We start from the raw sequence: 14,815 nt of genomic DNA, 5'->3' as shown, positions 1-14,815 counted from the left end.
CCACCCCGCTTCTGATGTCTGTGTCAGAAGCTTTCCCTGTCACTTTCATACTTTAATAAAACTCTGCTACACAAAAGCTCTTGAGCAACCAAGCCTGGTCCCTGGTCCCGAAGCTACATCTTCTTCAGAGATCACATCGTTCACCGTAAGCTATCACTGTGTTTGCTCTTTCCCTCATCCACCACCCACCAGAGCAGCACCCCCACCCCCAGACCCCGGCCCCACACATACCTGGGAAGGGAACGTTCATGTCCGCATGCAGCATTTCAATCAACTGTGTGGTCTTTGACCCTGGAGCTGCACACATATCTAAGATCTAGTGAAAAGCAAGAAAACGTTTGATGTTTTTCTTTATATAAATCAACTATCCTACATCTAACTTAGAACAATTTAAAATTATTTTTCATTTCTACTTTAGGACCTAAGCACATTTATTTCTAAGATAAATCTATGCATATGTTCTATTTAATTTATCGGGATGCCCTAATCTATATTGCCCCCAAACCACAGAAGGAGAAAGATACTCGCTCCACAGGAAACAGGAACAAAAACGGCACTAGAAACCGGCAGAAAAATACATTCAGGGATGACGAGTGAAGATACTAAATGCAAAAAGCATTGTAACAGAACGCTAGGGGGCAGAGTTCGCTGGGTTCCAATCTCAGTTTGGCCCCTGACAACTAACTTCTAACTTTAAGCCAATTACCTCTGTTTTTCTTTGCCTCCTTTCTCTCGTCTGGAAAAACAGGGACAGTGATAGCATCTGCCCTCACAGGGATGTGTGTGCAATAAAGAATTAATTCACAAAAAGAACAAAGAACCATGGTTGGCATTCAACAAGCCCTCGGTATGGGTTCACTGTGAATTCAACCTGACTGAGTCAGAGACAATGAAGATAATCTCAACAGCAAGTAAAAAAACTGAGCTGTAAAAATTGCAAAAAGAACCTAAAGCAAAATACATATCATTTTTCCACTTCACCCAAAGTGAAAAGGAAAAATAAATAATGAACCACATTAAGATAAAAGGTCTCAACAAAACAGAGAGAGATGAATACCAGCATTTTCCATGTAAGGCTCAGAGTACCTTATGGTGAGGGTGGGCATTCAGCAACAGCGGTGGAATCATGCTGACGGCTTCCTGACGGCTGATGTTTCCCTTGGAAAATAAAATTGTTAAAAATCAGCAACGGCATTAAAAAAACAGCAGAAAAAAAATTAATATTGGGCATTATTTCCAATGCATTAAGAAAACACTGTATAACCATACACAGAACACCAAATTTAGTACTATCGCATATACAGCAAGTAAGACTGATGTTTCTACTAGTGGATAAATGGCCACTATCAAAAGACAGTAATCCCATCAGAATGACATTCAGTTCAGTTCAGTCGCTCAGTCGTGTCCGACTCTTTGCGACCACATTGCCTACAGCACACCAGGCCTCCCTGTCCAGCACCAACTCCCAGAGTTTACCCAAACTCATGTCCATTGAGTCAGTGATGTCATCCAGCCATCTCATCCTCTGTCATCCCCTTCTCCTCCCACCTTCAATCTTTCCCAGCATCAGGGTCTTTTCCATCAGGTGGCCAAAGTATTGGAGTTTCAACTTCCGCATCAGTCCTTCCAATGAGTATTCAGGACTGAGCTCCTTTAGGATGGACTGGTTGGATCTCCTTGCAGTCCAAGGGACTCTCAAGAGTCTTCTCCAACACCACAGTTCAAAAGCATCAATTCTTCGGTGCTCAGCCTTCTTTACAGTCCAACTCTCACATCCATACATGACCACAGGAAAAACCATAGCCTTGACTAGACGGACCTTTGTTGGCAAAGTAATGTCTCTGCTTTTGAATATGCTATCTAGGTTGGTCATAACTTTCCTTCCAAGGAGTAAGCGTCTTTTAATTTCATGGCTGCAGTCACCATCTGCAGTGATTTTGGAGCCCAGAAAAATAAAGTCTGACACTGTTTCCACTGTTTCCCCATCTATTTGCCATGAAGTGGTGGGACCAGATGCCATGATCTTTGTTTTCTGAATGTTGAGCTTTAAGCCAACTTTTTCACTCTCCACTTTCACTTTCATCAAGAGGCTTTTGAGTTCCTCTTCACTTTCTGCCATAAGGGTGGTGTCATCTGCATATCTGTGGTTATTGATATTTCTCCTGGCAATCTTGATTCCAGCTTGTGTTTCTTCCAGTCCAGCATTTCTCATGATGTACTCTGCATATAAGTTAAATAAGCAGGGTGACAATATACAGCCTTGATGTACTCCTTTTCCTATTTGGAACCAGTCTGTTGTTCCATGTCCAGTTCTAACTGTTGCTTCCCGATCTGCATACAAATTTCTGAAGAGGCAGGTCAGGTGGTCTGGTATTCCCATCTCTTTAAGAATTTTCCACAGTTTGTTGTGATCCACACAGTCAAAGGCTTTGGCATAGTCAATAAAGCAGAAATAGATGTTTTTCTGGAACTCTCTTGCTTTTTCCATGATCCAACGGATGTTAGCAGTCTGATCTCTGGTTCCTCTGCCTTTTCTAAAACCAGCTTGAACATCTGGAAGTTCACGGTTCATGTTTGTTGAAGCCTGGCTTGGAGAATTTTGAGCATTACTTTACTAGCGTGAAATGAGTGCAATTGTGCGGTACTTTGAGCATTCTTTGGCATGTCTTTGGCATTAATGTCAGAATGACATTAGCTTGTTAGAAACTCAAGTACAACATGCACAGAGGACAGAAAGCCCCCTAGAAGTGTCCCCTCACAGCTGAAACCGTAACTTCTACTTCCTGGTTCTCCTGTCTCCAGGAGCAGCCCACACCTGCTCTGTATTCCTGGACACCGCCCCGTCAACCACTGCCTCCTTGCCTCAGTGGAAGGCAGACAACAACTAAACCTCCACACTAATCCGCCATCCTCCAGACCTTCACCCTTGGGTCAGGACATCTGTTCACGTGTTCAACTGTTCAAAGATTCTTTGCAAAATCCAGCACCTGTGACACTCACAACTCTATTTTAACAGCTTAGGACTGAATGCCCAACAAAAAGCCAAAAACTGTCACCTACCAGGAGGCTTCTGCTCCTTGACAACCTGGGCTTCCTGTCTGAACTGCCACCCTGCACTCGTCAGTCACCTCACATGGACGCAGGATGACGAACGCTCTGCTCAAGTGCAAATCTGCACTTTCGCCAACGGTTCACACACCCCTGGAGATTAAACGCCAAGCCAGAGAAGCGCTTTCTGCACAAGTCTGCGCCAACAAGGGGGCACAGGCAGTGCCCAGCACCCTGTGCTGCTCTACACGGCGGGAGTGGGAAACCAGGCCAACAGGAGCCTGCCTACCAGCTCACCCGAGTGGACAGGAAGCCTGAGAGCACGCAGCTGTGGACTGAGCAGATCAGAACTGAGAGAGGTGAAGCGCTTCTAAACTGGCTGTGGCTTCAAGGCAAGAATCATGGGAAGCAAACAGTCCCGCCAGGCGGACAGAGAAGCTCAGGGCAACAAGGAAACAAAACCATCTGGTGGCACTCGGGGGTCCTGGGCCCAGCAAAGGAGGCTAGAGAACAGGAAGGGGAGCTTCCGATGCCGCGGGTGAAACAGAAAGGAAACCGCAACACTGCCGACGCCCGTCGCTCGCGGGCGCTCACTCAGTCACGCACTGCGTGCGGGGGCAGTTGTTTGCTGGGGAAGATGTGGTGCTAAAGGTAAGAAGCTTAGTGACTGAACGGCAATCAGGGGGCGGCTGAGGAACCAGGGGGCAAAGACCATGTCGTTTTATGAGAACCAAGTCTGTCACATTTAGATGGTGTTCTTCTGTTTGGCAAAGGTGGAGTATAGCACTTTAATTAAAATAAAGACGGCCATAAACACCCATCACCTTCTCTCCAAGGAAGGCACCCGGCATGTGCAGTCCAAAAGGACACGAAAGCAGATGGAATACGCTCCAACGTGAGGGCCGGGGAACAGAGTGCTGGGCCCAGCCGTGGCTGCAGCGAGCGACACCAGAAGCCACCCGGACAACTGTGCTGGCGCCCCCGGGACTCTGCGTGATCAGAGGCGCTACTAATACCTACATTACCAGATGTTACAGGGGCGCTCACAGTGAGTTCAGGGTGCTTTTCTATCTACCTAATCACTGCCAGTGGCAAGCGTGGTTGAAATAAAACTGCGATACTAAGGCTTCAAGGAAACCAGCAAGCCTGAAGTCATCTACTCACAGATTCAGTTTCGCTGACCAGAAACTGGTGAAACTTTTCCAGCTGTGGAGACTTTCTCAAGATTTTTCGACTTAAATTTGTGTGCCAGGCAAGTTCTTCAGGATACCTGACCGAAAGGAAAGTAAAACACGTAAGGGTCACGCGTGCTAAAGCGGGCTCTTCACAGCGCCTTCATCACACAGCTCATGGGCCGAGTGAGACGCCCAGCCGTGTGCTGGCTGCTCACACCCCTGCCCCGTCCTCCAAGGACGAGCAGCAGGACACGGAGGCTCGCCGAGACGGGGCCCCGGCCCTGGGCGCTGAGGGACACGGCACGGGACGGGACTGAGGAGCTGTGCCGGTGAATGGCCGAGAGCAGAGGCAACAGGGAGAGCTGATGCCCCACTCTCCACCGTGGGAACCTGAGGGCACACAGCCCAGGAGAAGGCAGATGACGACAGGCTACAGTGCTGCTCACACAGAAGGGAAATAAGGCTGCGGGGCAGCTATCAGCACGTCCGACGTTTGATTACAGTATTTGTTTTTACTGTATTTTTCACTATTTCTCAAACCAAGCAGTCCAATAATATTGTGAAATGTTCTATATACCCCCAAACCTTGGAAATCAAACATTTATTAATCTGAGGTCCCAGGCTGATGTTTATACAGACCGAAGAACAGAGCCTCTCCTGCCGTCTATGTAAACATATTTGAACAGTGTGTGAACGATGCCATCACAGATGAGGAAGTGTGTGGTTTCTTCATCATCCCGTGCGCCTGTCTAGCCACTCAAGTCCAGCCGCATGGGTCAGTACATGGACAGGACACGTGGGGCCATGCTCAGCGTCACACGGCACTTGGCGACAAACCTTACCGCACTTAGTGTTAACTCTGAGCCATAACGATGAGCTCAATTTAACAATAGGGCTCACAATGTGCCATGTGTCACACCACAGCTAAGGCGAAAGCCGTGAAAATGGAACGGAATGTTTGAAAAACACCACGTTTGCTTTGAAAATCCGAGTGACTATCTGACAGAGACAAACTGAGGCTTAAGATCTGAAGAAGCTGCTCAACTGTCATTTTATCACGAGCTATTCTGATGAGTGCTTTCCACCAAATTATGAAGATTAAACTGGCTGAACCTGTTCATGGCCACCCTCAAAATGTCCTGGAACTTTGGTTTCTATTTCTTATGCTTGCTTCCCTCTTCAATATTTAACCTGTTTCAAAAATACAAAACGAAAGTGCAATCATACTTATTAGACAATTTTAATAAGTGTTTAGCTTTAAATACTCCCTGTGGCCTCACTAGAGGTGAACGGCAGGGATTCCTGTGGGTTGGCTCTAGCTGTGTAACTGAACAGAACCTGCCGCCCCTCTACAACCTTTGTGTGTATTTATGTGCTTGTGCTCCATCATGTCCAACTCTTTGCGGCCTCGTGGACTGCAGCCCGCCAAGCTCCTCTGTCCCTGGGATTTCCCAGGCAAGAATACAAGCCTTTGGTGATAGCCAAACATCTGCTTTCATAAGATTCCTGGCAAACGGAATTGTCTGTGATCAACAACAGCACACGTGCCGGTAACTACCTTATCAAACTACCAAACGTCACTAATTTGAATGCTGCCTGCCGTTACTTATTGTACAAAGCTGAATTTTCATTTTCTAATAGACAGCAGAATTCTAACTACCGCACAATTGCACTCATCTCACACGCTAGTAAAGTAATGCTCAAAATTCGCCAAGCCAGGCTTCAGCAATATGTGAACCATGAACTTTCTGATGTTCAAGCTGGTTTTAGAAAAGGCAGAGGAACCAGAGATCAAATTGCCAACATCTGCTGGATCATGGAAAAAGCAAGAGTTCCAGAAAAACATCTATTTCTGCTTTATTGACTATGCCAAAGCCTTTGACTGTGTGGATCACAATAAACTGTGGAAAATTTTTAAAGAGATGGGAATACCAGACCACCTGACCTGCCTCTTCAGAAATTTGTATGCAGGTCAGGAAGCAACAGTTAGAACTGGACATGGAACAACAGACTGGTTCCAAATAGGAAAAGGAGTACATCAAGGCTGTATATTGTCACCCTGCTTATTTAACTTATATGCAGAGTACATCATCAGAAACGCTGGACTGGAAGAAACACAAACTGGAATCAAGATTGCTGGGAGAAATATCAATAACCTCAGATATGCAGATGACATCACCCTTATGGCAGAAAGTGAAGAGGAACTCAAAAGCCTCTTGATGAAAGTGAAAGACGAGAGTGAAAAAGTTGGCTTAAAGCTCAACATTCAGAAAACGAAGATCATGGCATCTGGTTCCATCACTTCATGGCAAATAGATGGGGAAACAGTGGAAACAGTGTCAGACTTTATTTTTCTGGGCTCCAAAATCACTGCAGATGGTGACTGCAGCCATGAAATTAAAAGACGCTTACTCCTTGGAAGGAAAGTTATGACCAACCTAGATAGCATACTCAAAAGCAGAGACATTACTTTGCCAACAAAGGTTCGTCTAGTCAAGGCTATGGTTTTTCCTGTGGTCATGTATGGATGTGAGAGTTAGACTGTGAAGAAGGCTGAGCGCCGAAGAATTGATGCTTTTGAACTGTGGTGTTGGAGAAGACTCTTGAGAGTCCCTTGGACTGCAAGGAGATCCAACCAGTCCATTCTGAAGGAGATCAGCCCTGGGATTTCTTTGGAAGGAATGATGCTAAAGCTGAAACTCCAGTACTTTGGCCACCTCATGTGAAGAGTTGACTCATTGGACAAGACTCTGATGCTGGGAGGGATTGGGGGCAGGAGGAGAAGGGGACGACAGAGGATGAGATGGCTGGATGGCATCACTGACTTGATGGATATGAGTCTCAGTGAACTCCGGGAGCTGGTGATGGACAGGGAGGCCTGGCGTGCTGCGATTCATGGGGTCGCAAAGAGTCGGACACGACTGAGCTACTGATCTGAATAGAGAGCAGACTCTAGGTATAACTTGAGAGGAATATTTCTTTATGTGCTTTATTGGTTAAGTTTCTACTAGTTAAAAATGTAAATTTGTTATTACAAGAATAAAATCTGACTGTTAAGTCATAATTACGAAAGCTTTTCATCTTATGAGAAAATTATTAAACTTTCAAAGAGTTAACTACAAAGACAGACTGAGTTCAAGCCTCTCTCCATATATCACCTCCAGGATAACTCATCATCAACTCAATGAGAAGAACATAAACAGAACGACAATAAGGTGCATTTGCAACAACTCACTGTCAAAACAAGGCCTTATAAAAAACGCTTTAACCCCTCGCAATTCCCAGTCTATGAAAGGTAAGAAAAAAAATGAAATCTGCACACGCTGTAAGTCCTATATATGACATTCCTTCTAGAAAACCTGGTCCCCCAAAATACTTCTCCTACATTACATCCCACTATGTCTCAAAAGGTTAAAAGACTATTAAGATCTATTTCTGCAATTTCCACAATATAAAGAACCACCAGAAAGTATTTTATGTTTCTGCTTTATTTACTGATTTATGGGGTATCCCACACCTGACCAGTGAATTTGATTTAATGTTTATAGACTAAAACTGTCTCACAGTTGTCACTGATAACGAAAAAAGGGTGAGTATTAGGAACTCGCATCTTACATGTTGCTCAGACCCTTCATCTATGTTCAGAAAACTGGATGAAACAGTATTGTGAAGAGAAGGCCCGGCTGTTACTGGGGTGACTCCTTGCATTCTTCACCCACAGAATACCTGCAGGGCCTTTCCAAGAGGTCTGGAATTGACTGGTCCTGCCCTGAGATCCAAAGTTCAACAATCAAGAGTGAAAAATAGCCTTTAAACATTCAATGGGCCAAGTAAACCAAAGGCCCACTGTAGTTTGCAGAAAACAATAAAAATAGACTAATTCCGTATGGGTTGGGACAGTGGAAGAAAACCACCAGGACAGCCCAGAGAGACACCCCTTCCCCAGGGGGCCGGCTCACCAGCTCCTCTTTCTGCCCAGAGGCAGAGAACCCGCAGAGGCAGCCGCATCTGAAAAGCTGAACTTCTGGACACAGGGTGGAAGGAATAAACATTTCCAGGTGACTGTGTGAGGCAGCAAAAGCAGGAAAGATTATGCATAGAAATGTGCAAAGACAATCCTAAACCTGCTTTTGAAAACATCAAACACACCAACTTCGAGCACCGGGGCCATCCCCCAAATCTCCACATCAAGGCACAGGCCAAGAGCCGAGTGCACACCCCAGTGACTGAGAGGGGGGCCCACGCGTCACGTGACGGCCGCCGCGCTCGCTGATGCTGCAGACACAGCAGGGGAGACACCTTCCTTACCTGCTGGCCTCAGCGACCTTTTCCTGTTCTCTAACAGTCAAGCTTCTAGACTCTGATTAAAACTGTTTAACAAAAAAGCCATCATGGAATTTTTTGGTGTATTATTCCTGTATACCAGAAATGCGCTCTGAAATGGTAACATTTGGTTTTGATCTGATTTAAGCATCTGGCCACTCAGTTCTCATTTCACCGTGGATTCTGTGCACATCTGTGATATGGACACTGAACATCCAAATGGCCAACAAAAGAATGAAAAGCAAGCAAACGCACGGACCAGGAACAATGAAAACCTCAATTTGGCTTGTGATGAACAAAGGTTGGCCAAAAAGAAAAGATACATCAAACACTTGAACAGTCAAAACTTCAAAAGCTGTCAAGAAACGCTGCTTAAATTCATCTTCTCAAGCAGAAAGTGAAGAGGAACTAGAGTGCCTTGATGAGGGTCAAAGGAGAGTGAAAAAGCCGGCTTAAAACTCAACATTCAAAAAACAAAGATCATGACATCCAGTCCCATCACTCCGTGGCATACAGAAGGGGAAAATGTGGAAACAGTGACAGACTTTATTTTCCTGGTCTCCAAAATCACTGCAGACAGTGACTGCAAGCATGAAATTCAAAGACACCTGCTCCTTGGAAGAAAAGCTATGACAAACCTGGACAGTGTATTAAAAGCAGAGACATCACTTTGCCAACAAAGGTCCATCTAGTCAAAGCTATGGTTTTTCCAGTAGTCAGTATGGATCTGAGAGTTGGACCATAAAGAAGGCTGGGGTCCAAAGAACCAATGCTTTCAAATAGTATCACTAGCTCAATGGACAAGTATCTGAGCAAATTCCAGGAGATGGCGAAGAACAGGGAAGCCTGGTGTGACATAGTTCATGGGGTCACAGAGTCAGATGCGACTGAACAACAAACTGCCAGACAATGATGGTTAAATTCACCTTTTTATGGTAATCATTTAAAATGTGCTGTTGTCCTTTTGTAAGAATTCTCAGTACCTTAAAGTTGATAATCTGCAATGTGCAACTGTTAACAACTTCTTGACTTCCACAGCCCAGGCTGTGAGACTATTCACAGTCCCTTGGACTGCACACAGATCCAACCAGTCCATCCTCAAAGAAATCAGTCCTGAATGATCATTGGAAGGACTGATGCTGACGCTGAAACTCCAATCCTCTGGCCACCTGATGCAAAGAATGGACTCACTGGAAAAGACCCTGATGCTGGGAAAGATTGAAGGCGGGAGAAGGGGGCGACAGAAGATGAGATGGTTGGATGGCATCTCTTGACTCAATGGACACCAGTTTGAGTAAACTCCAGGAGTTGGTGATGGACAGGGAAGCCTGGCGTGCTGCAGTCCATGGGGTCACAAAGAGTCAGACGCGACTGGGCTGAGCTGAGCTGAACTGATGGCCCCGGCCTTGGCACGACCACGGTTTGTGCCTGACTCTCTGGGCCATTCACGAGACAGACGGGACTGCTTTCACACGCCTAAACTGGATCAAGACACACAAATGAGCCACGAGACACCGACAGGACAGCGAGGATAAAAGGAGGGTGAGCATGGGCCCTGGAGACAGAGACAGACAGGACAGCTAATGCAGCCCCTGCTGAGTCTTTGCTGGGCGAGGAGCTATGGTGTGATTAATAGTCATGGGAATCCCACTCATCTTGTGGGATTTTGGGTGATCTTGTGACTTTGGGTGATGTTGAGGAGTTTGAAATGGAGGCGCAGGGGCCAATGTGAACCTCCATGAGGACTGTTTGGAAACATCCGCCGTTTGGTAACGTCTCAGAAAGACACCGTGGGAACAGAAGGGGCGACTGATAGAGAGGAGGTCTCAGATTATCACTGTTAAGACATCCACTGTCGGGACGCTTTAAAACACTGAGACGGGGGCTTGAAGGTTCACTGTCAAAGGACCTGATGCTGCAAGATGGAGGAACTGTTTCACAGACAGACGCCACTGGAGGCGCTGTCAGAGCAGACGGGGACTTCCAGCTCACACTTGTCCCAAGGCCCACCTGCAGGCAGGGGACCGACACTCATGCCGAGTCGCCTCCTCCATCACCCCCTTTCCTTTCCTTCTCTGCGTGACTAACTTTTGTTGTGCAGTGTGTTCGTATGCAATAAACCAAGCAATTAGCAAAATGAAATGCTAGCTACACTCCATGTGTGTCCCAGCCTCTGACTCTTACCTGGTCTTATGCCTGGGCCCTGCAAAAAAACATTAAGTCTGCAACAGTTCTGACATGAAGACAAGGGGTTTAGGTAGAAATGGTGGAAATGGTAACATCGAGGAAGAAGAGAAGCTGGACTGACTTGGAAAAACCGACGGAAATCAAGACTCCAACACACAGCGCTGCAAGTCACAAAGGAAAGCCTGCATGCGTGTGAAGCAACAGCGGAAAAAACACCGGGAGTAAGAACAGGAAAATGTCTTGAAAGCACATTTAGGTTCCTTCGTGCCAAAATCAAACGGGTTACCAAGAAATAAATTCAAGCGACAAAGATTAAAATCCTAGAGACATATCCAACAGAATGAAGCCGTGTTATACCTACCAACTCAAGGGCTGTGGAACTTCAACTTTCTGCCCATCCACCTCCAGGTCCTCCAGTTCCTTGAAATACTTGTTCTTTAAGCAATGGAGAATCTCTTTTGCATGGCTATCAAAAAAATTTTTTTAAAGTTTCAAATCAATCTAGAAAGCTAATTCAATAAACCTTATCTCTTTATAAACCCAAGATTGTGTTTTGTAATAAAAGCCATCCTTGTGTGCCAAGTGAAGACATTCTTTCATTACTACCATTTTACTGTATTCTTTCAAAGCTTAAACAATCCTTGTCCTTTAATCCCTAAAAGGTGAAAAACTACATTCAATACTATTCTATCCCTTCTCTCCTAAACATTCCTCGAGTTCCATCTTCACTTTCAGGTCCTCTTCAAAAGGTACAACTGCAACCATATCCTTAAACTTACACACTAAAGGTTCGTAAGGAAGAAACAACTTGATTAAATGACATCTCTAAGCTCATTTCGAAGAAGACCACCGAAACAGGATATGGCCACAACAGTCCTAAAGGCCATTTTGCCCAGCAGAGGCACATCAAAGGACTAATACAGCCCACAGCAGGGACGGTCCCTGGCGGTCCAGTGGTTAAAATTCTATTTTTTTCCAATGTAGGGAGTGCAGGTCTGATTCCTGGTCTGAGAACTAAAATCCCACATGCCATGGGCCGAGGCCAAAATATTCGTAATAAACATTTTTAATAAGTTAAATAACGCACAGTAAACTTTAGACATCACAAAGTGAAAATCCACAACATGTAACAGACTCCCCACCCTGAAATTGCACATAAAAAGGGATGAAGCACCGCTGAACCTGCAGGGGACGCTTGAAACTTAGCTTTAATTTCCACCCATCATTCCAGTGCCCCCTCCTCCACTTATTCCCTACTTCCATGGATAAATACCCTGCTCAACAGCTGACGGGAAAAGAGCTGATCACTGCCTCCTGTCTCCTTGCTTGACTATCCTGTAGTAAAGCCTTTTCGCTTTCTGCAAGACTGTTGCCCCCGTATTTGGTCTTTTCATTGTGCAGCTTACAATAAGCCCACGTGCTCAGTTACACGACTCAAAAAAAAAAAAAAAATTAAGAGAGAGAACACCATAAGCTTCACTTAAAACTCACTAACGTCACAGGTTCTCATGTGTTCCAAAGGGTGGGGGATCGTCAATGGGCCCCCAAGAGTCAAATGCTTCTCATCTTGCACACTCGTTTCTGATTCTAACCTCCCAACTTGCCAGGTCCTCCTCCCCGTACTCCGTTGGGACACCCGTGCTCCCTCCTCTCAAGGCCTCCAGGCTCTAGCATCCACACCGCTGACGTGTGCTTCTTGGGAGAAATACATTTCCGTTTTAAACCCGGGGCATTCTAAACCCCAACTCCCCGAGAAACGTGAAAGGCACGACCCCCTTACCTCTTGTAACCGGTAATTCTTAAAGTGGCCGGGAGAGGCTCCCTGAGCGCTCCCATGAACTGGTCCCACTCGCCCTCGGGCACGATCTTGAGCTCCTGGTAGTAGTGCTCGAACAGCTTGTTCTCCTTGACGATCTCGGGGTAGCCGCCTTCCCAGCCCTGAGGAGTGAGAGAAACTTGGCACCCGGGGCCGCGAAGCCGCCCCGCAGGCCTCGGGGCCCCGGCCCGCCCTCCCCCGGGTCCTACCGCCCCATTGCGCTTTCCGCCGTCCTCCGCGCTCCCGGCCCGCTGCTGCTGCTGCTGCTGCTGCTGGAGCCGCCGGCCCCACGACCGCCGCCCCATGGCCCACGCGGCCGCGCACGCCTCCCGCACAACTCGACCCGCCACCGTCGGCCGCAAGCACTTCCGGGCTGCAGCTCGAGGACCCCGCGGGTCAGCACATGCGCCTCCCCGGGACCTGCAGGGAGGGAGGGACCTGCAGGAGCGCAAGGATTTCCGCGCCAGCTCAGGCAGCGATGCGGCCAGCCCGAGGTCGCGCGTGCGCACCGCGGCGACGACGCTCGGTGAGGGCCCGGAGTTGGGGGGGGGCTTAGTGGGCGGGACTCTAGGGGCGTGGGCGGGGCGGGCGGGCGTCCCGCCCCGTCCCCGGCGCCCAACCACGACTAGGTAGACGGTCTGGGAGTGCCCGGAGTGGGCGGGGGTCTAGAGGGCGGGGCCTGGTGGGCGGGGCTATAGGCGCGTGGGCGGGGCGGGGCGGGGCGGGGCGGGTCCGCAGCGCGCACCCAAGACTGGTGAGACAGTCGGGGAGGACCTGGAGTGGGCGGGGTTCTGGCCGTGTGGGCGTGGCGGGAGGGCGCCCCGGGCGTCCCACCTCGTCCCCGGCGCGCACCCAGGACTAGGGAGACGGGTGGCGTGTGGCTCCGGGGCCGCCCGCACGGGGCGGATCCGGGCCCAGGCTTCGGCCGCGAACCCCGGCCTCAGGTAACCGCGCCTCCCGCCCCCCACCCCACCCCGCCCGCAGCCGCCGCCGCCCTATATGTGGCCCAACGCAGCACCCGGGCCATGGAGCACGCCTGCCGTCGCCCACCATGGAGCTGGCCGAGCGGTTCCTGCTGGACGCGCTCGCCTACCTGGAATGCGCCCTGGGCGTCGTGTGCTACGTGCTGCTGAAGCTGGTGGGCTCGCCCTACGGGCGCTACGCGTCGTCCGGCTCTGCCTTCGGGCTGCCGGCGCGGGCCGCCTGGACTGTGCAGGAGCTGCCCTCGCTGGCCCTGCCGCTCCTCGCGTGCGCGGGCGCAGGCGCGCCGGCCGAGCGCCTCAACCGCTGGCCCAACTGCATCCTCCTGGCCATGTTCCTCGTCCACTATGCGCAACGGTAAGAGCGGGCGGCCCCGCGCTTCTCCCAGCCGCCCCTGGTGCGCCCTCTTCTCCCCGCCGCCCCTGGTTGATGCGCCCCCTTCCCCCCGCCGCCCCTGGTGCACCGCCCTCTTGCCACCCCGGGCCGGCTCCCTGCACCTGTACACCAGGTCCTGGCGCCCTCTCCTTCGCCCCTGCTCTCTCCCCCAGCGCCCTCTTGCTACTTTTCTAGTTCCGTGTGCACTCTTTGTTTAGGGTGGAGGATTGTTCCCCCCAATCAGATGATCACTTGCACCTTAGTCTGGTTTCCAATTACTGAATGGGTCACGTTCAGGGACTTTCTCCTCTACAATATAGGCAGGTGCCTCCAGCACTGTGAAAGTAGCCTTCCAAGAAATAAGCGGTAAACACACCTAAGGTCTTTAAGCTAACTTACAGATGTTTGGTTTTTGTGAAGAAGGCTCAATGGCTGTGTCTGTACTCTTCAGGTCTGTAACAAGTTCGGACTCTCTCCAGGTCTTAGGCTTTGGCTTTTGCACAGCTTAAGGGCTTCCCTGGTGGCTCATCTGGTAAAGAATCTGCCTGCATTGCAGGAGACCTGGGTTCGATTCTTGGGTGGGGAAGACCCCCTGGAGGAGGGAATGGCAACCCACTCCAGTATTCTTGCCTGGAGAATCCACGCGGACAGAAGAGCCTGATGGGCTACAGTCCATAGCGTCGCAAAGGGTCGGACACAATTGAGCAACTAACATTTTCACACTTTTGCATAGCTAAACCAAATAGCTGCTCGAAAGCTTAAAATCAAAATTTGAAAATTTGTATTCAGACTTCTTAAGGCTGCCCAGTGTTAAAAGGGATGTTCTCTACACATCAGGGACCTGATCTCAACTGCTTTGAGAGCGTGGGCAGATTACTTGATCTCTCTGGTTGTGGGTCCCACCTTAGGA

The 14,815-nt window shown here is 48.8% G+C and overlaps 2 protein-coding genes across 2 annotated transcripts in view; one reads left to right on the top strand and one right to left on the bottom strand.

The window, feature by feature from the left end:
• NSUN2 (NOP2/Sun RNA methyltransferase 2) overlaps nucleotides 1-12,962 on the bottom strand; it is a 33,611-nt gene extending 20,649 nt beyond the window's left edge. Inside the window, exons 1-6 of the mRNA XM_070357745.1 lie at nucleotides 12,759-12,962; nucleotides 12,514-12,671; nucleotides 11,095-11,199; nucleotides 4,213-4,318; nucleotides 1,087-1,158; nucleotides 232-316 (exon numbers count right to left, since the gene is read on the bottom strand). Of these exons, the coding sequence (XP_070213846.1) occupies nucleotides 232-316; nucleotides 1,087-1,158; nucleotides 4,213-4,318; nucleotides 11,095-11,199; nucleotides 12,514-12,671; nucleotides 12,759-12,854 (622 nt within the window). The 5' untranslated portion in view covers nucleotides 12,855-12,962. The remainder of the gene's footprint in view (nucleotides 1-231; nucleotides 317-1,086; nucleotides 1,159-4,212; nucleotides 4,319-11,094; nucleotides 11,200-12,513; nucleotides 12,672-12,758) is intronic.
• A 538-nt stretch (nucleotides 12,963-13,500) lies between these two features.
• The window catches only part of SRD5A1 (steroid 5 alpha-reductase 1), a 37,490-nt gene continuing 36,175 nt past the window's right edge, over nucleotides 13,501-14,815 (top strand). The window contains exon 1 of the mRNA XM_070357746.1: nucleotides 13,501-13,887. Coding sequence (XP_070213847.1) covers nucleotides 13,601-13,887 — 287 coding nt within the window. The 5' untranslated portion in view covers nucleotides 13,501-13,600. The remainder of the gene's footprint in view (nucleotides 13,888-14,815) is intronic.

The sequence above is a fragment of the Bos mutus genome, chromosome 20 (genome assembly GCF_027580195.1).
Source record: "Bos mutus isolate GX-2022 chromosome 20, NWIPB_WYAK_1.1, whole genome shotgun sequence".
In the NCBI taxonomy this organism is placed as follows: Eukaryota; Metazoa; Chordata; class Mammalia; order Artiodactyla; family Bovidae; genus Bos; species Bos mutus.
The sequence above is the reverse complement of the archived record's forward strand: the minus strand, read 5'-3'. Positions and strand labels throughout refer to the sequence as shown.